This window comes from Anas acuta, chromosome 3 (genome assembly GCF_963932015.1).
Source record: "Anas acuta chromosome 3, bAnaAcu1.1, whole genome shotgun sequence".
Classification (NCBI taxonomy): Eukaryota; Metazoa; Chordata; class Aves; order Anseriformes; family Anatidae; genus Anas; species Anas acuta.
The window spans coordinates 67,372,271-67,399,940 of record NC_088981.1 but is presented as its reverse complement, the minus strand read 5'-3'; the positions used below and the strand labels follow the sequence as shown (position 1 = coordinate 67,399,940).

At 44.7% G+C, this 27,670-nt stretch overlaps 1 protein-coding gene and 2 long non-coding RNA genes across 8 annotated transcripts; 1 reads left to right on the top strand and 2 right to left on the bottom strand.

The window, feature by feature from the left end:
• Positions 1–4,777: 4,777 nt before the first annotated feature.
• On the bottom strand, positions 4,778–10,872 carry LOC137854335 (uncharacterized). Its single transcript, XR_011095102.1, has 2 exons — positions 6,049–10,872; positions 4,778–5,241 (listed from the first exon to the last, which is right to left on the bottom strand). It is a non-coding gene; the product is annotated as an uncharacterized lncRNA (long non-coding RNA).
• A 6,542-nt stretch (positions 10,873–17,414) lies between these two features.
• On the bottom strand, positions 17,415–19,753 carry LOC137854334 (uncharacterized). The gene is made up of 2 exons (XR_011095101.1): positions 19,624–19,753; positions 17,415–18,027 (listed from the first exon to the last, which is right to left on the bottom strand). It is a non-coding gene; the product is annotated as an uncharacterized lncRNA (long non-coding RNA).
• VGLL2 (vestigial like family member 2) lies at positions 18,139–27,287 on the top strand. Of its 6 annotated transcripts, none has more exons than XM_068677636.1 (5): positions 21,069–21,295; positions 22,769–22,825; positions 23,012–23,300; positions 24,579–25,094; positions 26,069–27,287. In XM_068677636.1, the coding sequence occupies exons 1-5, from the start codon at positions 21,215–21,217 to the stop codon at positions 26,107–26,109; spliced, it is 984 nt and encodes a 327-aa protein (XP_068533737.1). In that variant the 5' UTR covers positions 21,069–21,214; the 3' UTR covers positions 26,110–27,287. The 6 variants fall into 6 exon arrangements, with proteins under 6 accessions (XP_068533740.1, XP_068533737.1, XP_068533736.1 ...); XM_068677635.1 differs by having other exon boundaries at positions 25,907–27,287; XM_068677639.1 differs by lacking the exons at positions 21,069–21,295; positions 22,769–22,825 and adding an exon at positions 18,139–18,645 and having other exon boundaries at positions 25,907–27,287.
• The last annotated feature ends 383 nt before the right edge of the window (positions 27,288–27,670 follow it).

Here is a 27,670-nt window from a genome sequence, read left to right as displayed (position 1 = left end):
GTGGTGTTGAATAGTGTTGTTAATCGGGCTTGTTTACTTGCTGGTTAAAATCCAAATCAGGTCAGCTGAGACCCGAAGGGGAATGAGTAAACTTCTAATTTAGTAGGTGAACGGAGTGATGTCACCTTACTTTATTCTTTAAACAGCATTCTGTCTAGTTTCACTTTCACAGGGAAACACGCACCCGTAATATTTTGGGTGCACATTGGAAGCCTGAAGAGATGTGTTTCCTTATGTGAGCAGTGCCAGACAAATTGTAGTTTGTTTTATGCTCATACTCATATAAAGATATGATTAGGATTTTATGCGTTTAAAACACGATGAACTTCAGTAGGGTTAATAAGTTGTGATGTGACACCGGACTGTGCAGTCGGAGTCTACAGAGAGAAAGCTAATACCCTGTCCTCTGGAGAAGCAGGGTTATAATCTCTAGTTATGTAGTTTCAGCCCATACGATTGTAATTATAGGAAAAGTTCTGTGTTGCACTCATCCCAGACAGTACAACAAAGTTTGCAGTTAGGAAAGACAACTTATGCCAGGCATATTTGCTTCCAAAGACAGGTATATTTGTAGTACTTTGTTAACTCAATGCAAGACTGAATGTTTTCTATATCCACCACTTTTGTTATTGCTGGAGAATGTTTCCAGGACTGGACAAGGTTATAAAACTGGAGAATTAGACTGTCAACCAGAAAAGTTAACAGTGGAGAAATTTGGAGTGGAACCTTGTGTCTACATGTGAAAATGTGTCACTGTCACAAATCTAAAGATGGGATTTGGCTGTGGCCACTTGATGTGAAGGAATATCAGAGATCTTGCACTTTCCTGGGGACATTAATGGGATGTCTGAGACAAAAGTAAACATTCACCACTAGGAATTCTTGCCATCCCTGAATCTCACTTCTGAAGAGAGATACAGGGTGTTTACCTACAGACAGGTCTAGCCCCTGCTTGATGTCAGCTTTTCACATGATGGCTTTGCAACAAACACCAACACTACTGAGTATTGGAACGTACTCTGCTGGAAACATAGCTGCAGATTGCTTGCAGGAAGACAGCTGACACTCCAGCTTTTGGAGTGGAAAGAGCGTTTTCTATTGCTGTAAAGAGGGTTATTTTTGCTGCCACAGCCGCGTGTCATCAAGCCAATGATATCATTTCTTATGCAGAATCCTGTTATTCCAGGTATTCTAACAGATTTTTTTTTCTTTTTTCTTTTTCTTTTTCTTTTTCTTTTTCTTTTTTTTCTTTTTTTTTTTTCCTCCTAATTAAGCTGATTAAGCAAGCTTCCTTCAATGCAAAGCTACAGTATTGAAGTTTTTTGCTTAACAAAATGGTGGCCTGATCTTATCTTGCCTTCAGTAATATATCAGTGCTCCATGCCATGAACAATCAGCACACTGCTCAGTTAGTTGCAAAGCCTACAGTAGACACCACTATTGAATCTGTTGCAACCAAAACAAACACCCAGAGCTATTCACTTCCAGGCTGAAGTCTGATCTGCTTGTGTATTCATCACCCCATCATAAACTTCTTCAGGGGCTGAAAGCAAAGAAAGAGCTGAGAAGGTGGCAAAAACACAAATGTAGGCTAATATTCACACTTAGTACTGGTCATGCTGTGTATGTGAGGTACTATGCTGCAGTATCTGGTGTAGGAATGCTGAATTAATTCATAGATGTAATTTCACTTCTCATATTATTTCTGCAGGCAGCTTCAACACTCCCTAAATTCCCTCAGGGTCATTTTCTTTTAATTTTCCAAGATGAGTCAGAATTATCCACCTTCCTTTCCTGATATTTTTGCCTCATTATCTCTATTCCTCTCTCTTCTCCTCTGTCTTGAAACTTTCCCTACAACATTACCCCCACTCCATCTCTTTAATTGGTCATATAGTCTATCCTTTGCCCAGTTGGATGACATGGCTTTCTCAGTCCTTGCCTAGATGTGACATTTCGACTTGTTGTCCTTGCAGAACATAAATAATAAAGGCTTATCCATAGAAGACAAGCACAGGACTTCTGTTTTTGTAGATGAAAGCTTTTGTTCATGTATCCACCTGCTCGATATCACTTAGACATATCAAAATGCACAAGATAATTTCCTACTATTACATTTCGTTCTCAGCAAATGCTATAATCCCCACAGGAAAGTAAAGTCATGATGAATGGGAAGGAAGAATCCCCCACAATCTCCACATGAGGACAGGTCCTGTGCCATTCCTTAGCTTCACTGTCACACCCAAGATCACGGCCACCTTGGCAATGTTCAGCTCTTGTTCTGTGTTCCCTACTTAAACGGTTCTAAGTATATATCACTGCCACGAGATCTCACTAGGATGGTTGCAGAGGGAGTTTAGGTATATCAGGTTCTTAGGCAATCCACAAAGCCTAACATGAGGTTACTTTTTCCAGGCTGCAAGCCTGAGTCAGGTGCTTAATGGAGGGTAGCTAAATAACATCTGCCAGCTTAGAGCATATGTTTGAAAAACAAAGGTGTTGTTAGAGTAAGCCTGGAGTTATGTGCACAAACTTGGACTGCAATTCCTTTCCTTGGCAGTGAGCCTTGGTCCTTTGAAGAGCCTACATGAGGCCCATTGAAAATGCACTGTAAAAGATGAATCCACAGTACTTGTGAATTTAATTATTTCACTTAACTGATAGGCAAGGAAAGGATATTTTCACAGAAAGAACCTCAAATTTGATGATGAGGTTATATCTCAAGATGGAATGTCTGTGGTAACTCCTCACTGGCAATGTCCGGAGGATAAGCAAGACTGTTTTAGAAATGGGTAAACTCACTGGGAATGGGGAGATGGAGCCAACTTTGCACGTTCGCATAGAAAGACAAGATGGGCTCCCTCTGCAGGCCAGAGAGTTCCTCCTGGAGGTGTAGACACAATGAACCAAGAAGAGCTCCTGAAATAGCTGTGGAAAAACACATTGCCTCTCCTCATCAGTCATGTCTCCTTTTTCCTCCTATTTTCCTGCTCCACCCATCCTTCTGGGACAGCAACCCAAGTGCTGCTAGTGTTGTGGCAAGAGAAAAGGAGATGGAGTTTAACAAGTGGGTAAAGACTCTCCATCTTTACTACTCCAAAATTTACAAGCAGTACTGATGAGCTACTGCTAGTTGTAGCTTATTAGGAGAGATTTCGTCCTCCCCTTTTTTCCTCTAACAAAGAAATCTGTATTTATAAGCAGAAGCCAACCATCTGTCTCCCCTGAATTCAGAAGTCTTGTGAGTCAGAAGTGATTTAGAAACATGGGCAGTCATACCACAGTGACAGTGGACCCATTTCACTGCCTGCCTGATGTAAAACTGCCTTGTACTCTTTGTAGTCTGGAGAAAACAGAAAGACAAGGGTTACGCAAAATACTGCCTCCCAAAATTCTCGTCAGACAGACTGTGTTGCAGCCAAGGCCTGGAAATAAGGTCATGTGCAGTGACTCAGAAGTCATCTTCAGTGTAAGCAAGTAGTAGAGAGGAAGGGACAAGAATGGGGCTGATGCATAGGACTGGTGAAGAAAATGTTAGAAGTCAGGACCATATAAACGTGACATGCTCATGGTCTTAGTTATACAGGATGCTTAGAATGGACAGGATGCCTAGGAGGACACAACCAAGGTGTTGGATAACAAGTTGCTAAAGGTCAAGTGAATGATAATGTGTCCTAAACTGGGTCAGGTGAGTGCTAATTAATTATGCCTGTGTCAGCAAAATGGGTAGGCACTTACAGTTGCTCTAGAAAAACATTTAAATGAGATTGAACAAGATGACCATATCACCTGGAAAGTGAGGACAAGAGATGTGGTTTGCATGATGTGATGGTTACAATGGCTTTGCGAGGCACATTTAGTTCTTACAAGTGACAAACAAGGAAAAACATGTAGACTGTTATTGAAATTGTACAATAGGAAACTAATGCAGTCAGAAATTTTACCTGTATTGCTTTTGTAATAAAGGAAATTGAATCAAAAAGTAAATCTTATGTAAAGTATAGTGTATATGGGTTTACAGGCACGTGTAAGGAAAAGAGGTAAAGAAAAATAGTGGCCCCTAAAAGAAAGCACAACCTGACTACCTCCAACATTAACCTTACCTGCTCTCTAGTATTAAAGATGCACTGCTCTAATATTCCTTCAAGAAGTCTGCATTACCCTGCTAAGTTTGTGGATATCCCACACCTCTTATGCCACAGGTTGTTTCTTGTTTTCCAAAATAAATATTTTGAAGAGGAAGCCTGCTGAACACATTTTCTTCATCAGTTTGGAAACACTGTGTAGCTACCTATCTCTGAAATTGGTTTTGGAAGAGTTCAAGAACCAGAAAAGTGACACTGGAAAGCAACAGGAAAAACAAAGCAAAGGAAAGTTCACCAACAGCTCTGACCACAGAAAGTTCCTCTAGTCAACCTGAATGGGCCACCTCATGGGGACAGTTTTTGACCAAGTAGGCAAAGTCAAGGATGGATCTGGGAGCTCCAGCCTGCACACAATTTAGACAAGAATGGAACTGTGATAATAATTCACAGCAGTCTGCAAGGTTCCTCATGCTTCATTTTTCCCTTCTGCCACTCCCTTTCTCAAAGGGTGTAGGGAAGCTCTGTTTCCAAAGAAGGGTGCTGTCAATGGCACATGTACAGAAGTGAAAGTAGCAAATAAGCACACTTTTGGAACATTGCCTACACAATAATTCTAATGCACAGTGAAAGGGAAGATGTCAAACCAATGAAAATAATTCTTCCACATTTCCAAGGGCTCAGGGAGTTCAGAGTGTTGCTTAACCACCAACAGCTTTTATTATTTGATCTGACTCTTAAAACTTTGGCAGTAGCAATTAGTTGATACACATATTCAGAAAAACAAGCATCAATAATGTCAGCCAAAAGAGATATGTGAGTAGCTTCTGTATATAGATGACATTTGTTACTACTGTGGAGACTGAGATGCATAGCTGTGTGTGCCTAGGCACAGACCACAGGTTCTTCATGTCTGCAGAAGATCTCCTTAATGGCAATTCAGCCATCTACACTAATATATATTCTTAAACTTAGTCAGAAAGCCACAATAAGAATGCTGTTTAATTAACTGACAGCAAAGCCCATCTCCATTAAACACACGTTATAGAAAGTCCACAGTGAAAAGGAAGAAGTAGGCAACCCAGAGGTGGCACAGGAAATACCAGCTGGGCCAACGCTGCTCAGGTCAACTGGCAATAGTAAGCGGGGGAGCTGAGACCTAAGAGCAAAGAGAATAGATTCAAAAAAAAAAAAATCAGAAAACCCCCTTATACAGTTAAACCTAGTGTGTTTGAAATGATTTAGCAGTTCAATGCAAATAAGTAATGCAAATGCTTGAGTATTTGAGGGAGGAATTCTTCTGGCCTTTTCCAGACGTTCATGACCTCTCTGTGTCCTTGCTCTTCCATAGTCTTAAGCAAATAAATTTTGTCCTTTCACAATGTTCACAGAAGAGCACGTATAAACCAGTTCTTGATTTTTTTTTCTCCTTGTTTGGACAAAATGACTACAGTGATGAGATTAAGTAAAAAATTTGCTCTTGTACAAAGAACTGAAGGTGGGAGTCCTTTTTTGAGAAAACTGTTGAAGTGATGGTTTAATGAACCGTTCAAGATCCTAAGCTATTTCTTCCAATGAGACAGGAATCTGTAGCACCTGTTGTAGTAACTTATTCCAAACAATCAGAAGCAATTCGGTGATGCTTTGTAGGCCAACATTTAAATTTATTTTGATGAGCAAATATCAATTTTCTTGCAGAGGAAGTCAAATGTTCTGAGTGCAGAGAAAAGAAGTGCTAACGTGTGTTTTATGGTACTCAAAGAACAATTTATATCCTATATCTTTTAAAAAAACATATTACTATTACATTTTAGTATTTTGAAACTATATTCTACTGTCAAAATATTTCAAACAACTTGACTGAAAGATAGTCAAGCAGAAGGTTTAAATCTTAAGAGTTAGCATCCCACTAATGAGGATGTATGTATAATCACTAACCAGGTCTAAAACCAGCAGCTTCTCTCACCCTGCTCCCCTTGGTGACAGTCCCCTTGCCAGTTGGACAGGTCATCTCTGTCTTGCCTGGAATTTTCTTGATCTTCTCTCTTGAGTGGCAGCTGCTGGCACTCTGCGAGCAAGAGGAATTCACTGGCATATTGTGGGGCAAGCACAGTGGACTGCTGAGCACAACAGAAAAACCAGTTGAGACCCTGCTAGTAGAGGGCAAAGAGCACTCAAGAGAGAAAGGAAAGGGGGGAGTTTGTTGCACCAGACCTGAACCACTAGTGATTCTTTAACTAGTTTCTGTCCAAACAGTAACCAACACCATGTGCCATTTTTTGCCTGCCACATATTTATTAACCCAACTGCAATGGCAGCATGTTAAAACATCCACATATGCACACTTACATGCAAGCCCCATGACTGCAAAACTCAGACACCAACAGGCACAACCAATTCTCCATTGTGCAGCAGGCTGGAACATCCCATATAATCAAAAAGCCTAAATTACTGTCTTGGGGTTGAGGGTTGAGTTTCAGTCTGTGGTCCCCCCATCTAGGTCTGCATGGGCTTGGTTAGTAGTCTGTGCTACATGCAGACCTGGAGCCAGCTCAGGGCTAGCTCCAGGGCACCTGTTTCACGCTGCACCCTGAGCCAAAGGGAAGGTAGGAACATTGTGCCAAGGTGTCTGACTTGATCTGCCTTGGCCTCTTCCTATCCAAAGTGTAGCTAGCACGCTTTGTCACACCTGAGCCAGCACCTGGAATTTCTCTGCCTCTGTGGCATTGCTTACACAATTGCATTACACAAAGAATAATCAGCCCACAAGTATCAGTTGTATTTCCTTTGGCTTCAAAGCTTTCATTAGACTGGAAGCATTTAAAATACCAGACTGTTAATAATGGCAGACATTTGCAAAAGCATATCAGGCACATTTCTTACTGCTCTTTTGCTTAGTAAGTGTATTTCTTATTAAATACAAGTGTCTTGCTTTGTGCTATAACTGACAACCTCTTTGAGATTTCTGTTAGAATAATGTACCTCGGGCTGTCTCCTTAGTGGTTTTCTACAACAAATGTGCTATTCCAACCTGTGTTACCTACCCCATTTTTCTCAGTGTAAAACCCAAGCCTTGTTTTTAACACACACGTTTAGGCATCTTGTGGGCTAGTTAGTTGCTTCTTTATGCCACCAGCAGAATCAGAGGGAGCATTCCCCATTCCCATCTCACAAGTACCCCAGAAAGCTTTCTCTGACTGTATTTTCTTTGTGAGAGGGTGTTTATCCCAGAGGGGTATGCCATACAGCCCAGACTAGGTCCAGCAAACTACTTCTAGCCAGGAGTGTTTGGAGCAGTTCTGGTTCTCCACCTCACCAGCACAACTGGCAGAGACCACAGCGCAGCTGAGACAATTACAAAATCTAAAATCTTTCATGGAAGAGACTGAAGGATATATAAATTCACCTTCATTTTCAAAAGTCTTTAAACTCTCATAAGGTTGAGAAGACTGACTTGAGCAGGTGGCTGTGCAATGCAAGGGCTCATTGCGTAACAGAGCAGATCAGTTTGATCTTCACATCACCATCAGACTTCTTAATTCAGAATCATGAGTTCGTAACACAGAGGTTGGTGATGAGAAAGGCTGCAGAGTCTATGTGAAAAAGTGTGTTCACTTCTTAAAGTCCTGTAATTAAATGAAACACCAATCACTACAATAGCCAACTCATCCAGCCTGATATTCCCTAGCCAATTTCTGAGATACACCTCAACATACAGAAAAGGCTTAGGAAAGGATTTCAAGGACAGATAATTTCATGAAATAAGGGCATTTCAGGCTGTGGAAATATCATAAAGTCTAGAGAGCTGTGTGGGACCTTGCCAAATGGGCTGCCATGGCCAGAGTCACCAGCCAAGTGGATGGAGGTAAGTGTGACACAAGAGGATACAAGTGTAATAGCACTGCGTCCTAGTGCTGCATCCAAGAAAATAGTCCACACATGCACAATAAGTTTGGCTCATTTATTTTGGTAAATGAAAACTTCTGATTACCAAGCAAACCAAAATGTCTACTTTCTAACCAGCTGGTCTGCTGATGTTTCAATTTAAAATAAACTTTCCCAGTTAAAGTACAGCTTTGTAGAAACCAGGTGTCCGAGTTCTTCATTCTCAGGTCAGAAGAATTTGTCCATCATATGACTAAATCAGGGCAGGGTAAGAAGTGAAGGCGATGCACTTCTACCATGAAAAAAAATAATGGCATATTCTCGTCTTTAATAAACATTATAGAAAGTCTGGTCAGAAGAAGCCAGAAAAGACTTCTAAGTCTTCTCCATAAGGTAGATCAGCTGCTATATCCATTATAGGAGCCCAAACTGATGAATTACACACGGCACTGACATTAAATCTTGGGGCGTCTCGCTCTTTTTTGGTTTTTAAATATGTCTACCCTCTGTTGGAGAGTCAGCATGTGTTGTCACAGCTCGGCTGCCTAATTTTAACCACTAATGGGGCTCGCTTATCCCCAGGATCCAGATTCGGGCCAGAAATAGGAAGCCGAGTGATGGTCATGTGTTTGACAAGGAGCCGGGCAGTGGGCCAAAACACATTTGAGCTGGATGGAATTTCTTGCCCCTGTGAAAATGCAGCGCTAAATCTTCCTCCCCCACTTGCCTCTTTACACACAAGTGGATGTCTCTAGTACAGTGAACTGTCACCCGAAACTAACAAGGAGGATGTGTCTCCCGGCAATCTGAGCTTCGGTCAAAAGTTCACCACTTGCCAGCCCTATGCCAACTTGGACCCAGATTTCTGGAATGGTTAGAAAAATATTTTAATGTAATTCACCTTGCTATGCTATTTCATTAATAACCTCTAAAAATGCAAAGAGTGCGGCCTTAAAATTCCTTGACATCCTCAGCATATGACTAATAATAATGAAACTTTTTTGCTGTCAGTGGAGCCACTCTGTGAATGCTCTCTTTTCCCTGGAGGTTCATGGGGCCTTAAGTAAATGCAGTACATTTGCCATGTCCATTTTTTACAGCCCAGTAACCGCTGTTCAGCCAGGCTCATCTGAGCTGGCTCTTTGTCCACCCCACTCAACTGCGCTTTCCCTTCTCCCTGCACGGTGCTATTTTTCTCACAGAATACTTCGTCCAGGCATAATTTGGACGTGCGTGAAATACTCCTTTACACATTACGTCTTTCTTATTTTCTCTATATTTGTTTTGAATCCAGTCTCTCAATGTCTTCCAAAATATGTTGTCCATGCGAAGCATGGAGTTGTTACCAGTTCAGGATTGTGTGTGCTCTGTACTGTGTTGAGTGAAAAGGGCTCAGCCATCGGATGGAGGCAGAGCATGTCTGACATGCCATTATATAACATGAAACCAATGTATACAAGACCGTCTTTAAAAGAAGATTTTACAGAGATCCCTATTTTTATATCTTGCTTTAAGCATTTCTCTTTAAAGTTTCTCTTAGTCTTTTGGGAGTCAGTGGATGAGATTCTTCTCACTCAGGGTAAATCCAGTGCCACCAGACTGTTTTCTGCTTAATATGTGGATTCAGACTGACAGAACCAGGAGTTTATAAACTCTGGATGGTATCTAAAATTAAATTAACACTCCCAGTGGCAAAACCAGAGCATGGAGTCAAAAGTGTTTGGTTCTCAACACGTTCCAAACTTGGCCATCATGCGAAGTTTTTGGATAACAATTATTTTACACCTTTCATTTGATACAGCTAGTAATAAACCAGAAATCCTCTTGTCCTCAGGTTCTCCAAAGCATGTACCAAGGCCTGATTAAGGTCCACATAGTGTACACCCTGTCCATCGTCGGTAGGTCTGTCTCCTTTGCACAGCCAAATCTAATGGGATTAGCTGACACACAAGTACTTGGAGATGCTCTGATAGTTTGTTGGAACACATATTACCCAACCAAAGACTTCTTTGTGCCTGGAAGATTTGCAAATGCGTAGTTATTCTTTGGAGGTGATGATTTTCCCACCACAAGAAGTATTTGAAATCAAATCAGGAGTGCAACCAAAAATCATGAGAAGTTATAATGCAAACATATTCTCTCCAGCAAGCTTAGCAATTGGTTCTCTGTGGGGCATCCTATGCAATGCCCTACTGCCCAGCTGCCCTATTTTGCAATGGGGGGTCTGTTCATGCAAAGAGAGGTAATAGGGTAGATCCAACAGAGTGTGGAATGAGGAAGTGGCTTAGAATTACACATAATCTGATGAGCTTCTACTCCATTTATTCAAAATTATCCCTTTAATAACGAATTCCATTTTCCTAACCATTCCCCAAGCCTGCCTTAATTCACTTTTAGATTAAATGTGATGTTTACAAGACACGCCATATGCAATGTGAACTTCTTTCTGAGAGCTTCACTCACTAAAACATATAATGTAGCCCAGGTGATTGTTTTGCTAGTGAAAGTGTTTTCCAGAGGTTAAATGAAAAGGAATTTATTTTTTCACAAATATTTCCCTGTTTGCTCAGTATTTTCCTATTTGTTCATAAATTGGTCCCAGGGAAAAATTGGAACATTTCAACCTGCTCTAGAAGTAAACAAAAACTAGGGGAAACCAAACAAAATTTTATCAAGGTAGTTTAAGAACATTTTAGAGTCCAGAATATTAATGAAGCTATTAATATTCCCAGCCCTGGTGTCCTTGAATTTTGAAATAACACTGACAATTCACAGTGGGCTTGAGAGTGCATTTTTTGTGATGTGGATGTTTGATTTGTAGAAAACAGAGACCAGCTTTCCTCCAAAGTATGGACAATTGTTACTCTTACATCAAACATGACTACATGAACACTGTTCTCTTTCTTCTTTCCGTAGGCTTGTCCAACATCTCCAGTCACCATTTATAAACCTGTGGTACGTGGTGAAGGAGCAGCTGCAGCCTGAGAGCTCCTGCAGAGGGGAGAAAGCAGTTGCCTGTAGATGGGCTCTGGGAACAGCTTATTTCCATGATCTCCAGGAAATAAATGTTTCTGGCATCTTCTGGTTTCAGAGAAACATCAGTTACTTGACTGGCCATGTGCCTTATGTTGAGCTTGTTCTTCAACCAAACAGGTTTTACCCTTTATTTTTTTTAAAGTGTAATTCTCCCAGGTTTTGGTAGTTTTTAATGAACAATTCATTGGTTGTTGACAATTTTCATCTCCAGACTTTCATTATGATTACCAGAAAATGCAAAAAAATGTGTGTATACATACTTTATATAAATACATATAATATATATTTAAAATATATGTGTGTATATGTTCATGTATATTTGTACAGGTATATGCACACAGACTTTTTAACTACTTTTACTTTCTTATTCATAATAAATGATTCTACTCATTGTCCATTTGTCACATTATGCCAAAATACACTTATCTGAGAGCACATCCCAAGTGGCTGGTGTAGCAGTGGTGCATCTTTCTGAGTAGTTGCAAACGCCATTTAACCAGTAAAGCCAAATGTGCATGTATTATTTGTAAGCTCAGTGGAAAGCAGCCAATGCATGTAAATTAACCAAGAAAACAGTTTTGAGAAAGATCTGTGTATATAACAAGTGTTTCTGCAGGCTTAGTCTTACTGCACTTGCTGTTGGTTCATAGCATGAATGCTCATTTAGTGTGCTTCTGAAAACTTCTTGTCTTCCTTCACACCTTTTCTTTTCCCTTTGCTAGAGGTGCCACCTATAGCAAACCATTTTCTTGTTTTTTCCAACTGTTGTTCCCTCTGGGTCAGCAAGCCTGTGGTGCTGGAAACCCCAGTGCAGGTGGGAGCAGGCTGTCAGGAGCATTTTTCACACATCAACAAGACCTGCCCTGAGGTTTACAGAACAAGGTGTCAAGGGAGGTTGTAACAGCCAGCTGGCCATCCCCACTGGGAATGCTGCTTACACTGGCAGTGCTGATATGAGGATGCAGGTTTCTAGAAAAACATCCCAACCCAAACCAGGCCTGCAGAAGTGAGGATTGCCTACTGAAGGCACATGCACAGCAAGATCTCTCCATGGAAATTGATGGAACCATAACAGGAACTCCAGGGGCTGTGACTTCAGCTGACTACAACAAGATGGGTGGGCAGGATGACTCTGGTGGAGGAGAAGGGCGTAAGGGGAGAGCTCCACCCATGACAGCATGGCAAGCATGAGACAGCAACATCATGAAAAGCTCTATAAAAACTATCAAATGCAACACTAAATACAGAACTGAATGGTGATCAGCTGTAGTTCATATTGTATTTCATATATACAAATAATATATATGATATACATTAAAAATATACACCCTGGAAAGCCAAAGGGCTTTTTCCACCATCAGTGGAAATCAATTCCCCTCTCATGCCTTTTAGATCTGAAGGCCTGGCTTCTAGGTATTAGGAGGTGAGATTTCCCTTTCCATTAAATCCCTTTCAAATTGCCTCTACCTAGGTACTTGGTCACAGAAATTTGTATAATAAGCTATTAGGTAGGCAGATAGGTAGATCTGTAGGAAGGTAGGTATGTAGGAAGGTAGAAAAATACATAAATAGATAAATAATCTCAGTGGGATTCAGTCTAGCAGACATGTAAACTACAACTTCCAGCTCTTCAGTGTGAAAGTCACTGCATATTTTTTGTGCATATTTTCATATATATTTTAAATATATGTGATTCTTTCTGTAAAGCAAAAGGATTGATTCTTTGTATGGACAAAGAAATTTGGAAATGATTTGGGTTTTAGGATAAATAATGAGTAGAAAGAAAAAAGCTGGAGAATACAGAGAAACATATTTGAAGAAAAAAAAAAAAAAAGTTGGCTTAGAAGTAGCTGCGTTTCTACTAAGTTAATGAGAATTATAGAATATTTTTGTTCTTAGTGTTTCTTGTGTATAGAGTCAATATTGCACCATGAGCTTGCCCAGATACAGAAGAAAGCACAGTTCTGACCAAAGCACTTACAACTACTTGGATGAAAACATGCAGTCTCAGGATGCCCTGAATACCCTTTGGAAAGTTCATTTTACCCTTGTGCCAGGTTTCTCTCATCTATGTAAAAGCTGTGAGGCAGCATCACTGATTTAGGAGATTAACACTGATACGATTCATAGAGCAGGAGTCATCTTGCTTTTCTCAAATAACAGAAGCACACAGAGCGGTGTTGTGGAGCAGTCACTTTTGGGATGCTACTAGGAGGAACGTGAGTTTTTCAGAAAGCTTCAGGAAAAGTCCCTGGATAGGGGAAACTGCAGAAAGCTGAATGGATGAACACTACCCTGTTTTTATGGGGTGGCTGCCTTCTGACAAATTCTGACGATTTGGGCAATGCACAAATGTCACATGAAAAAGGACATGCAGACAACTTCTGAAACTCCAGTGAAGAGCATGAGGGGATGCTCACCTGGAAAAGAGCACAGCACCCGTTAATCTGTGCTGGGTTTCCCCTGGGGCATGACAGCAAGCTCTGCTCTGTACTGGTAGGGGCAGGAGCGGGGTGTCCCGCGCTGTGGGAATGCAAGGACTGTGGAGTTTGCATGGTGCTGGAAGGCGAGAGACTGAAGTATGGCTTGGCACGCACATGCTGGAAAGACACGGCATACTGAAAGACATGCTTCTGTCCTCGGCTGTGCAGGAGGCTGGGACGTAGAACAGGGTGTGTGGGAGAGGAAGGAGCTGGAGATTCCCGGAGCTCCTGCTCTTCCTCTCAAGCGTGGAGCTGATGGCAGAATTTCCTCACCAACTTTTTCCTGCCCGTTTCTGATTTCCCTGGAAATCCCCCTCAGCCCCTGCTTCTTCTGCTACCAGCTGCCCTGGGGAGGCACTTGAGGGCATCCCTGCACCACAGAGCAGCTCCCACAGAAATGCCAGGTCAGGAATAGAGGGGCACATGAGGACAAGGGCCACACAGACTGATAATTGTAAAATTGTTCCCCATGATCAGTAATAGGCAGTATAACAAAAAGCAGTGCCTTAATGGAGGGTAAGCCAGTTTATCTAGTGTGGCAGTTGTATTATTTCAACAGCCAGGGACACATAAATAGCTTTGTGCCCTTTCCATTCCACTCTGGGTTTGGCCAGCTCTTTAGCATTCATGCTATCTTCTACAATACGCCATTCTCCCGCCTGGTCAGTGTACTCTGTGAGTTAAAATCAATTTCTGCAAACCACTATTCAAAAAGTAATGGCAAGGTCTGAGCCTAAGCAAAGCTCAGCCTATCCACTTCTTGTGAAACAGCAGCTCCAAGTATCTGTTACCCTGTGTGCACAGCTCTTACCAGCCTTACAGAACTCCAGCAGAGCTTGCATTCTCTATTATCTAGTCTAAAAATCATAAATCAGCTTGATCCATAAACTGGATCTGCATTTCAAAAACTTAATTTGTTAGGATGCTCTCTCCATAAATTTCACTCCATAGACCAGAAGTACTTTAATGCATGCAAGTCATCCTTGGATGACTTCAGAAGGAAGTCATGGGAGGAATATGAAATGGTTTAGTTTCTCTAAATTGATGGTTCATACCCCATCTACCAGACCACTGGCTGATTTATATGTACATGTAAAACACTTCACAGTTCAGGGAAGTGTCTACCTCAGCATGAGAATAAATCTATCCTGAAAATGTACAGCCATCGTGTCTGAAGATCCCAGCACATGAACCCCAGTATGCACATTATGATTTCCTTTTGATGGTGTGTTTATGGCATGGATTTTCATAATTTTTTCCCTATTCTAGCATTTTTGTGTACAAGCAGGGACACAGGGGATGAGTTACGTATCCTCAATAAAGCCTGAGACAACTTTATTAATTACAAATAATTAATCTGCATACTATTTTCTTATCCTTCTGTATTAAGTGAGCTACATCTACATCAATACAAATATGAAAGTATAGCTGACTTTCCAGCTGGGCTACAATTTCATTATATATGCACTAGTTTCCAGCAGGTTGGGCTACAATAGATAGATGTTATTAAGAAAATCAAATGACATTTTATTTTGTCCCATCCTCCCACACATGGATTGGGTGCATATTGGCAGTGGCAACACCTTCCTTTCTTCCTTTCTTAACATATTTCTCTTTCTTTCTTGTTTGTTTTCCCAACTTTACCTCTAATGATTAGATGGGCTTTTGCAAACATTAGGACTAAGTTCTCTATTATGACCATCAACTTTTTTAAGTGTGGGCTCTGCTCAGTTTCAGAAAGTCAGGATATTCTCCAGCCTCTGAAATCACACCTATCTGCACTCAAGCCAGGAGCTACATTGTCTGGGGCAACTCCAGGAGATCAGAACACAATTCCCTGTACCATGGCTCCACCTCCAGTATTTTGTTGTGAATTTTCCTTTTACTTATTTTTGCCTTTAATTTATTTAAAATTTATTGTTAACATTTTCTAGTAGCATTTTCTCAAGGCTTAGCCAAATACACACTGAAGAGAGCTGAAGTGAACCAGTGAGCGTCTCCAGTATAATATAATATTGCCCACTCTGAGCAGTAGAAGTTTCCACTCCTGTGAGACTTGAGAGTGGAAGAAAATATGAGTCTTTCTTTTTCCCATCCTAGATATGTGCTGTCACTGTTATACAAAAGTCAGGATAGGCAAAAAAAGCATATACTTTACCATTTTGTACTCTACTAAAAATCTGATAATCCTGTCATTTTCTTGCACTGAGCCACTTCCTCTCTCAAGCTGCGGTCTTTCTCTGCCACCTACCTCCCTGTCTGAAATATTATCTACAATACTGGAAGGAAGAACACTTCTAAAATGAAAACTTTTATAGGAAGTGAGATTTTCACGTTATAAGACTTGTGTTTTGTTTTTTTGTTTCAAAACAAAGCACACAAATGTATAACTGTGTGCCATCAAACTCACTGAGCCTGGGTATTGCAGAGGAGCTACATGTCACATTTACTTCAAGAGCTGACTGCTTGCATTATATTAATAAGGCTGGTGCTTAGGTAACTTCTATGCAGCTCAGAAACAATCTGCTTCTACTTTTACCTCATGCTGACAAAAACATGCACAACAAAGTAGAAAAAAATTGTGTTGTGCATGGAGATCCTTTTAAGGAACGTTTTTCCTGATATTGCCTCTTTGTCCTGAGCACAGCTGAGGAAATATGTACTCTATATTTTCTATATAAACACAAAATAATATGTAGAGTGTCTTGGGGAACACATCTTGGAACAAACCTGATGTGGTGGCTTGGTGGCTCCGGTGATTCAGTGCCTGCACAGAGATTCTGCTCAGAGCCTAATGCCCTGTGACACAAGCATCACAAAAGCTGCTACCTCTGCCTCTGAGGACCAAACCAAGCCTATTCCCCTATTGATCATGAAAAAAAAAACTTCCGTGAGCTTTAATACTGCAAAAGCCAACTCTACGTTCAATGGGTTCTGTGTGTTCCCACACACGTTAATCTATCCCCTCATGACAGCTCTAGGTTCCCCTTCCAGCCCTGCATAATGATCTCTTCATCTGCCGCAATCAGTAGAGGAGAGACAGGTGATGCCCCGGCCTGTGAGCCGGCACGCACGGCGAGGATTGGGCAGGAGCAGTGAGTGACATGCACCAGATGCTGCACCCGCACCCGGGCTGCAGCTCCCCTCTAAATACATCATTGAGGAAAAATCACCGCACATGGTCCAGCTGCTGCAGGGCCCGTCACAGAGCAGGCACGGTGTCACATACGGCACCAAATAGTAGCTGTGCATGTTGTTAATTTGCAGCTAGCAGTTAATTCATAGAGCCACAGGAAAGGAAAAATAAAGGGGAAAAAGTATAATTTTAAAAAAGTCCCTCAAAGGAAGATCAAAATTAACTATAGAAATGTCTTTGAGATTGAAAATTAAATATAAAACAAAACTGGGTTCCACAGGGCAGTGAATGAGACAAATAAGTCAGTGATATGTGCCCTCATTCTGTTTTACCATGCTGATTTTTGTCTTTAAGTTTCATAAATTCAGTACCCATAAATGCTACCAAACTAGCAGCTCCTGAGCCCAAAGTCGTCTTCATCCGTGCAGACCCAGAGACTGCACCTCAAAAACATCCCTGAGAAAACCATGGTAACTGTTGCCAAGTCCTAAAAAGAAACAAAAAGCTTTTAGGGAGACTGAGCACAGAGACTACAAAGACCAGGAAGAAGAACAGGGTTATCGATCTTAATTCATTTTAGCCAAATTTCACCATTGCAATTCCACAAGTAGAACATCCAAAGTTGGATACTTTAACTCTACTGAATGTGCTGAATCTTTCATTTCATGACATTTGAGAATAAAGTAAGAGCACAGAAATAAGAAGCCTACTGAAACCGGAGTTACATTCTCGTAAAGGAAATGCTACACAAAAAACGATGCACATGGCAAATGGACAAAAAATGCATAAAACTGGAATCAACAGAAAAATCTTTATTATATAAGAGTGTTCATATTAGATTGTGAACTACATGTATTCAGGATGTTCATTGATAGCCTGATGTTTGGTATAAAGTCTCACCAATAAATTTTGGAGGTAACATAGTGGCAAAAATGCCAGCAAATGGAATGAGAAATGGGAAAGACCTGAGTCTGCTGATAAGCCTACTGGCACTTTCAAGCAAACAACAAATGAATGGAGCCGCTAACGGTGTTGCACATCTAGGAACACAGTAGGCAGGCTGTGGAAAGGGTCCTGGAAAGAATGACTCCAGAGGTATCATGAGCAGGTGTCATCTGATCACATGGCATCACCAAAGCTTTGAGTTGGTTACTTGTAATCTCAGTCAACTACGTAAGAGCTCAGAAGAAACATCAGAAATAGCCTTGTGCCATCTGTTAAACACCACAAAACATCCCATTGTTTTTACAAACTCATAATAATGATTCTGAAAATGTGTAGTGCCCACAGTGGGAAAGTGGATCAGTGTGAGTTCCTTGTCTTTAAACCTCTGTTATGTGGGGGTAAAAAAGGTAATCTTCAAACATAAACAGAATTTGCTAAGAAGATATTTTGTGTATACCTCCTGCAAGAGAGATATTAGAACAGTAACAAGTTCTTGTGTGAGTATTTTTAAAATGTTAAAAAAAAAAATGTACAGGGTTAAAGCAAAAAAAAAAAAAAAAAAAGTAAAAAAACTCTCTAAGGACTAGAGAAATTGCCACAGAAAAGTAAGGAGCTGCATCTGTCTCTTTTGGCAGGGAAAAAATATACATATAGTGTGGAATAAAATAAGTTTCATAAAATATTATGTATGAAAGGACTCTTTAGCTAAGTGCAGTAAGGCATTACATGAAGCAACAGCTGGAAGCTGAAGCCAGATCCGCTCAAACTGGAAGTGGGAAACACTGAAGGCTGTTAAGCACAGCGACAAACTGCTAAAGCAAGGGCTGCATTCTCCAGCCAGCTTGAGATATCTCCCAGTAAGGACAGCGTGCCTTTCTGGAGTCGGCAGAATTTTCCCTGAACTTCTGAGAGAGGATGGCATCAACAGCATGAAGTATCCGCGTGGCCAGATTCAAAACCAGAATGGTGCTTTCTGGCTAATAAATGTTTCAGCCTTGGATCAGACGTGAGGTGGGCTGACCAAACCTGCATGCAGAGGGTGGACACACTGGGGTTGCATGGAGGACGTCCAGAGCAGGTGAGCAGCACAGGGAGTTGGTCCTACCACGTTTCCATTGCTTTTTTGTCCTAGTGTCTCTGAGTGTTAACACCATGTTGGATGGGTTGTTTGCTTGTCCAGACCTTCATTGTAACACACAGTTCTTATTTTGTGTAAGGTTACAGAATAATGAGAAGGTAACTTTGAATCACGTTATAGGAATGCTTTCCAAGGCACATTGTAACTCTCCTCATGGTGCTGTTGTGAAACACTATGGGTATATGAATGTAGGATGAGGCCCTTGCCAATGTTTAAGTGTACAAAGCCAACTGCAATGCATGTCCTTCCTAAATGTGTTCTTCCCTTCATTGCTGTCATAATTTTCTCTGTAAGATATCTCAGCTGCCTTTTTTTTCCAAGGCTTTGATATTTCTTATGTGATGCAACACACCTAAGGTTCTTTGGTTGGGACCAAGAAAAGATATTTATATATAATTGTACATATGTAGTGAGATGATTAGTGAATATAGTTCTGACCCATGGTTTCCAGGATCATTTCTTATATTGGGACCGATTTCAGAGTGCGTACTGAAAAGGCAAAACAATGCCAGCACTTTGCTATGAATGCTTGCATTGCTGTGCCTTAAGGCACTACAGTTTGCTCATGTCTTACATTAGGCAGTTTCACTGTCAAATAGCTGTAAAAGAAAATGCGTTCACACCAAGCCACATCAGACCTAATTCCTGTAACACGTACTTGTGTGTGAGGTAAAACCACTAAATTCAGCCCTGGAGAGGTTCTCCAGGGGACATAACCTAGGCTCTCTGCCACATCACAGCACCCAGTCTCGTATTGCTACTGCACTTTGGATTTTTCCTTCATACAGAGCACATGCTTCACCACGACACATGCCAGGTGTCAACTCGTGGTGTTGCACAAAGCCATTGAAGAAGTGCTTGTGCAAACAGCAGGGAAATATGTGGTGTTTGAGGACTGCATGTCCAAGGCATACTCACCTCCTGAGAAATGGGCATCCTTTTTGGACTGCCACCCAGCGTGCTGCTGCCTTCAGAACAGGCACAGATCTCCCGGTGATGGGAGAACTGCCAGGCCCCCGACCCCTGGAGCAAGGGCACACTAGTGGCAAGCAGAAGCGAGATCCCTTGGCCCTGGTGAGGTCCCGCAGCCCCCAGCCACAAGGACTGAGGGGCGCTCCCTTGCTGGCAGAAGTGCTTTGGATGCTCACCACAGAGTGAGCCCTTCCCTCCACGGTGCCTGTTTGCTTTCTGCTCAGGAGAAACAAAACGATAGAGTGTGAGACACATTTCCTTGCTAAGGCTGGATACCCACAGTTCCTCCCCTCGTTCTCATCTCAGCCACTGGCACAAAATTTGGTGTGACGGAGGACAGAGCGGTGCCGGGGCTAAACCACGCAGCCACGAAGTTCCAGGTCACATTTCCATACAGAAAACAAATTTACCAAACTAGAAGAGTGAGAAACAAATGTTTTAAATATGAATTGAAAACCTTGCCCCCGGTTAAGAAAAAAATATGCTCATTAGGCACTGAAATATGATTTTTGGCAAAGGATGGGCATTCAGAACAATTCCTGAAATTTGAAACATAAGATTAGTTTTTTCTGACAAACAAAACAGAGGCAAATGCTAACCTTTTTAATTATGAGGATTTCCTACTAAAGTTCAGTTAAAGAATTCTGGGTCTTCAAAATCCAAAGCATTCATTCTTTTCAGCTTTTTTTTTTTTCCCCATGATTTTTGTTAATAATCGGCATTTGAAAAGTAAGTGATATTCTTTCACTTTTCCTTTATTTTCAGCTTTATTACAAGAGGTTAAAAATAATTTAGAAGGTACGAAGAGTCTGAAAGGGCTGCTGCTGAGCTGAGGACTCACAGCGCTGCCTTGGGAGCCGCTTTCCCTCCTGGCCATCGCGGGTGAGGGTACGGCCACCTGCGTGCGCCTGGGGGGCACCCAGCGGGCAGATGGGGAGCCAACCCCGCTTACCTGCACCAGGATTTGCTCTTTCCACGCGAACCGCGGCGTCGTTTTGGTTCCCGTTCAAAAAGCATCCTCGCTCCCGCGACGTTTCTGGGGAGGTTCCTCCTCCACAGACAACTTTTTTCCCACCTTGACTGGCCAGACCTGGGAATTCCCACAACTCCGCGGCAGCGTTTTGGGGCTCACTCTGCTCCCCTGGGGGCTTGGGGGGGCTTCACCCACGTTCGCCCCTAGCCGGGCAGTACCAAGAACCCCTCCCGCTCCCCATTTGCCCCAGTTTGGCGGCTGCATGGGCGGGGAGGGAGCACGGAGAAACCCCCCCGGAGCGATAGCAAAAATGCTGCCGGGGGTCCTGCCCGGCTACCCCCGCCCCTGCCCCGGGGCCGAAGCCCCCCGGCGCGGTTGCGGGCGGTTTTGGGAGCCGGGAGGGAACCGTGCGGCGGGGGGAGGCAGGGCGGGGGGGGCAGCTCATCCCCCCTCACTCCTCCCACCGAGGAGCGGTGCCTCTTAACCCCCCGGATCCTCCCTCCGTCCCGCCGAGCACAGCTCCGCTTTGCAGAGCAAAAAACGAAATTTCGGCGGCGGCCAGCCATGAGCTGCCTGGATGTTATGTACCAAGTGTACGGGCCGCCCCAGGCGTACTTCGCGGCAGCCTACAGCCCCTATCCCCAGGTACGTGCGGGCTGCAGGGTGGGAGGGGTGTCGGCGGGAGGATGGCCGTCTGGGGCCTCACCAAAAGGAAAAAGGGAAAAGGAGAAGGGGAGGGGACGGGGTGGGGGAGAAGCTCCGGCAGCCTGCGATGGTGAGCGGAGCAGAGCCGCATCCCACCTCGGTGCGGGGCTCGGCGCGGTACGTACCCCGGCGGGGCGTCCCGGGAGCGGGAGCGCGACATGAACCCTGCGATGGCTTTTTTAGGGATTTTTTTTTATTTTATTTTTTTTTCCCCTTTGCCTGGACGGGCTCCATCCGAGCGCGACTGGAGGGAGGGGACAGTGATTCTCCAGCTTTGCGGGGAGCCCGTGCAGGGACCGGCGGGGAAGCGCTGCCCGAGGTGTCCCCGGCATCCCGCAGCGCGCCCCCGCTTGCGGGACTTTCCCTCGGGAAACGGAGGCAGCGCCGGGAGGCCGGGGCGGGAGCCGAGGCCCCGACGGGAGCCGAGGCTGCGGTGCCGCCGGGGATGCTCCAGCCCCCGAGGAACAGGCGGGTGCCATGAGGGGGTCGAGGGGACCTTTGGTGGCATCTGCAGCCCCTCTGCGCTGTGGCCTCGTCGCATCGGGGTGCGCGCTCCTTCTCCTCGGGCTGCACCTGATGCACGGCGCTACCACTCGTTTGCTCGTGGGGTGTGGGTTTTTTTGTTTGTTTCTTTGTTTGTTTGTTTTTTATTTTTCTTCCTGCCCTTTAGTCCTTCCAAAGCCGGAAGGCGGAATTTCCCTGCAAACGAAAAAGGGGAGCGGAGGAGGCAGAAGAGCCCCGGGCTGGCGGCAGCCCCCGGCCTCGCTCCTCGTCCCCACGGCGTGGCCACCCGGGTGGCACCTCGGGCGGCTGGCAGCGGGGCCGGAATACCTGTTACAAATAGCAAATGATGTCTTCCCCCACCTTGCCCCCCCCTCGGCCCGTCCGCACACGGGTGACATTATTTAGGGGGATGATTATTACCTCAATGGCCGAGCCGGCAGCCAAGTGGAAAGGCGGCAGTCACGACGTGACTCTCAGCCGGATTTCGAGCCATGGTTCAGCTATGAAATACCCCGCGGGGCTCAGCCCGGGGCTCCCTCCTTCCCTCCCTGCCTCCCCCCGGCTCTCGGTGCTGCTTCTCCCTACCCTCAGCGGCCGGGAAGAGAAGGGTCTCGGCGCCCCATCGCTTATTTCTAAGGAAGTCCCAGCGGCTGCGGGTGCTTTGAGGCGGGTGCAGAGGGCACGGGGAACACCCAGCAAACTTCCCAGCGCCCGCGGCTTTCTTCCCCCGGCGGAACCCAGCAGAAGCAGCAGAAGCTTGTAGGAAATACCTGAGGCTTCTCGCCGGCCGAGGCGGTGCTTTTTGCCCTGAAAAGTGTTTGAGGCTGCTGGAGTTGGGTCATTTATTTATTTTTATTTTTTTTTCTTTTTCCCCTTCCTCCTCCTCGCCGCCGTGCACTCGGTGTGCAGCCCGTCGCCGTTCGCCTCCCCCCGCTGCCAGCACCGCCGCTGCCTTTCGCCCCCTCGGTACTTCCCCTCCTGTGCGCGAGGGTTTCTTCGTGGTTTTGCATCCTTTTGCCACCTTTTGCATCCTTTTGCAACCCCTCGCATCCTTTTGCGGGAGCACGGAGGGAGCGCCGAGCCCCGGGCACCTCGGCGCTCTGCACGGTGTGACCGGCTCGTTTCTCCCTCCCTGCCTCCCCCTTCCTCCAGAAACTCGCCTTTTACTCCAAAATGCAAGAAGCCCCGGAGAGCGGCAGCAGCGCCAGCACCAGCAGCTCCTTCTCCGGCCACGCCGCCGCCAGCATCAAGGAGGAGGACTGCAGCCCCGAGAAGGAGCGACCCCCCGAGGCCGAGTACATCAGCTCCCGCTGCGTGCTCTTCACCTACTTCCAGGGGGACATCAGCGCCGTGGTGGACGAGCACTTCAGCCGGGCCCTCAGTCAGCCCAGCAGCTTCTCCCTCGGCAGCGCCAAGGCGAGGAACGCCGGCTCCTGGCGGGGTGAGCGCGGTGCGGGGTGAGGGGGTGTAGGGTGAGGGGCTGGAGGGCTGCGGGACCCAGTTTGGCCACTGCGGCTTTGGGCTCGGTGAGCTGGGGAGTGGAGATGGGAGCAGAAGGACAAGAGGCCATGGGAAGGAGCTCAGCAGGTTCCCACCGCTGCAAATTGGAAGATGCATGACCCCGTGCATCATCCAATGTGTGTCATTGACATGGTCCTGAAATTGCAGAGATTCTCCATAGCTGTGCCCTGTTTTACCCTAGACGGACTCATGGGGTACTCGATATGGCAGGGAATAACCTGTCCTGCTTTCCGGGACCCCCATCGCCAGGCCAGATGCCTAGCTGAGAGCTAATTTCCCAGTCTCTTCATGAAATTCCCATTGGTGGCTTCTAAGACTGACATGCTAGTTGAAGTATTTCATGGGCGGAAGGCACTCAGTGCTGAAAGAAGAGAGATTTCCTTGTCCGTCATGAACTGCTTCCCCTTCTCCTGAGTAATTTCAGGGCTCTGAGCTAATTTACCTCCCCGGAAAATGTGGATTAAGGGCATGTTTTCATTTGTTTCAGCAACACTGTGCATTCCCGACCAGCCATGCGTAGCACCTATCTCTGTGTTAACAATCACTATTCCACCTCACACATGGCTTACTGAACAAGGAAAATGCAGGATCCTTGTCCTTCACCCTGCCAATCCCTAAAGATCCACAGAATGCTTCCCTGATATGTTAGTGGTATATCCAATAAACAGGCACAAGCCCAATGCAATAGATGGGAAAAAAATTGCCAACAAAAAAAAATAATTCCACAGATGTTTAGAAAATTCAAGCTGGCACATAGTCACATCTCACAGTGTTGCTGTCCACTCTGAAACTTCACCAAGGAAGCAGTGGCTTTCCTGTCAGGGTTGGGGCATCCTCTGAGGTGTTGGGCATAAATGTTTGGACAGTGAGATTAGGACAAAACAAACAAACAAACAAACAAGAGAAATCTAGCCCAGAAACTTATTGTGGAGCACAATAACTGACTCAGTTTTTACTACTGAGGGAAAGAGGTATTTCCCTTGCCTTAAGTAACAATCTTTTCCTTAAGCAGCTACTAAAAGAAATCTGGAGCAAATTGCTCCATTTTCATGGATCATCCCTGGGCTAGGCATGTTGGATGTGTGGCTGGAGAGGAATCGGTTCTTGTGGGGAGCAGCTCCTTGTGTTCAGCAGTGGTCTGGGGAAAAAGGCATCACTGGGTGCTCACCTGCCTTTTCTCTCTTCTATTCCACACTAGACGGCTCCTTCCCAATGAGCCAGCGCAGCTTCCCCCCATCCTTCTGGAACAGCACCTACCAGCCCTCCTCGGTCCCTGCCACCCTCAGCAGCCCCCTGGCCGCCGCCGCCCACAGCGAGTTGCCCTTCGCCACTGCCACCGACCCCTACGCACCGGCCTCCCTGCACGGCCACCTGCACCAGGGTGGCCCCGAGGCCTGGCACCATGCCCACCACCACCACCATCACCACCACCACCACCCCTACCTCGGGACACAGAGCACCGCCTACCCTCGCCCTGCTGCCGTGCACGAGGTCTACGGCCCCCACTTCGACCCTCGCTACGGCTCACTGCTGGTGCCCACCGCCTCTGTCCGCCCCCACCGCCTCACACCCGCCGCTGTGCCCACGCCAGTCAGCCCCCCCTGCGACCTGGGAAAGGCTGAGGCAGGTGCCACTGCCACTTGGACAACACCAGCACCCTTCCCCAACGCGGCGGGGGACATGGCACAAAGCCTCGGCCTCAATGTGGACCCAGGTGAAGAGCAGCCCCCAGCCCCTTTTTGTCCCCCTGGCTCAGGGCCACCCCCATGAAGATGGTAGGAGGGGAGGACCCAGCGTGGTGGGGCCCTAAGGGGAAATAAATTGGGGTTGGAAGCCCCCAGCTCCAGCCCGTGTGCCCTTCATGCTTTGGAGCCCTTTTGCCCTGTCCTTGCGAGGGCTGGCAGTAGGACGGAGCCCCAAGGGCCATCACTGGGCTCCTGCCATGGAGCAGGTGTGCAGGCAGCTGCATGGCTCTGTAAAGTACTGTAGGTTTATAAACAACCCCAGCTACTTTTTTTTTTTTTTTTTTTCTCCCAGTCTTTGAAAAGAAATGTACCCTTGCATTTGCCCAGCAAAAAATAATAACAACAGAAAAAGGGCAACAGTTATTGCTGTGGCCAGTGAGGCTGGTACTGGTATCCAGTGTCTGTCTAGTCAGATGCCTGGACGTAAGGCCTGTAGCCATGACAGAGAGGTGACAGACATGCCAAAGAGGTGACTCCTCAGCCAGTGGCAGCAGAGGCGAGGAAAGCCTGCTCCAGCTTCCTCTGGCTGAAGTTTGGTGACCACAGCCACAAATGGCTCCATAAGGTGGCCTTGCTTCAGGTTCAACAGGGATGCATGCCTGCCTCCGGAGAAGCCCAGGCTCTTCTCGCCTCACTGCTTCCTTCCAGCCCTGCTTTAGGAGCCCATGACTTAGGCTGAGCCTTCAATCTCGTGTGGCAGAAATGAAGTTTGTCTTTCTCTGTCCTTAAACACCTGTTTCTATTTTTCTTCTTCCTTTTTTTTTCTTCTCTCCATTCTCAGGTTTGCAGCCTCAGGACAAAAGCAAGGATCTGTACTGGTTTTAGAGCTGTCCTTCACTCTTCCTCCCCTGGCTCTCCCCTCTAGATCTCTGCCTGTTAGGCATGGTGGCATTCGGAGCTGAAGTCGGGTCACTTTGTAACAGCTTCTGGTCTTGGTTTGCAGCTCGACGTTACTCCTTCTGTGGTGGATCCCTTCTGAGCTGATGAGCTGACTCAAAGCCTCCCAGACCCCCCTTGCCCTTTTCCAAGCCCACCGTGGCCCTGCAGCCTGGGGAAAGACAACGGGACTTAAAGCAACCTGGCATCGCAAGGATGGTCCTTTAGACTTATTTTGGAGAGGAAAACTCTTCTGTTGAGAGAGGAGAGCCAAAGACCATGAACTTCTATTTAACCAAACTCCACTCCCTGAACTGCAGTCGGACTGCTTTAAAAGAGTTGAATGACATCATGTATGGTGATGCAAAACCACTGGCCTTCATACAGGAGACAGAGGAAATTTTTGTTTTTGTTTTTGTTTTGTTTTGTGTTTTTTTTTTTTCAGTGGTGTGAATATTTTTTTATGGCAGTGAAAATTATTTCTCGAATGCAACATGGGAAAATCTATTTAGCAGTTTTGAACTGGATTTTTACTTTACATTATAGAAAAGTAAAAGGAGAAGAAACTGGAACTCATGAACATTTTCGGACTACCAAGGAACTGGTCAGATTTTTCAGTTTTGTGGTAATGAGTGGCAAGCGTCTAGCTTGGGCCACCTGCCTTGGGCTTGCAGAAATGCAGCTGTTCTGTGGACAACTGTTCAAACTCCAGAAATACAAAAACCAAGGTGGCACTTCTCAGAGTTTGGCATTTGCATTGGATACGTAACAGTTGTTTGTTTTCTTTCTTTTTTTTTTTTTTCTTTTTTTTTTACAAGAAATATTTTATGGTGAAAGCTAAACCCTCTTAAAGAAGTGGGGGAAGGAAACGAAAAACTGTTTGCCCTCAACCCAACAATTTTAAGGAAAAGCCCATGATGGACAATAGGTCTGGGTTTAACGTTTCCCTTTGTCTACTTGTTGCTGTCATTTTGTCACTTTAATAGCTGTTTTGTTTTGTTTTGAAAGAGGGAATAAGATATCTATTTAACAGTAGGAAAGCTGCATTAAAGGTATCTCTTTCTTTCACCCTGTGTGCTTTTATGAAGAATTAAAACAAAGAGAAATGAGGCAGACTAGAAACTTCAGGATGAAATAGGAAAAATACCTGTAGTGTGGATGAAGTGAGTTATTTTATTACTTTGCATTAAAGCTAAATAGAAATCTTAGCAGTTGAAAGTATTTTCCTAATGAGTAAAAAATAAGGTGATAAATGCAAAAGATATGAAAATGCAAAACTGTGGTAATACTACATTTTAGTGTACATTGTATTTTTAAGGTGGGTTAAAACAAAGGTGGTACCCTGTAATAAGAGATGCTTCTTCACAAAGCCAATAGAAGAAAGGACTGTAACAATCAGCATGGTTATTTTGCACTGGTAAATTAAAATGCTATTACAGAGTGATGAATGGCTAATGAAACAGTGCAAAAGTGGCAATTTCCCCCTATACTTAAAAGCTGATGTTTTTACATGCAAAGCATCTGATCCCAACACTATGGCTTTTTTTCTTTTTTTCTTAATGTAATGTCTTTGAAGCCTGACAAAGTTCAGTGTGTGTGAGAGGACAGTCCTCTCACTAGGAGAAGCAGTGTTAGAAAATGGACTTTTATACTGTTCTGAGGGTTTTCA

Excerpts from the sequence above, each read along its gene's own strand:
- VGLL2 (XM_068677640.1), top strand. The coding sequence starts at position 21,215 with ATGAGCTGCCTGGATGTTATGTACCAAGTGTACGGGCCGCCCCAGGCG. Across the intron at positions 21,296-23,011 it reads CCTACAGCCCCTATCCCCAG|AAACTCGCCTTTTACTCCAA; the intron begins GTACGTGCGGGC and ends CCCTTCCTCCAG. Across the intron at positions 23,301-24,578 it reads GAACGCCGGCTCCTGGCGGG|ACGGCTCCTTCCCAATGAGC; the intron begins GTGAGCGCGGTG and ends ATTCCACACTAG.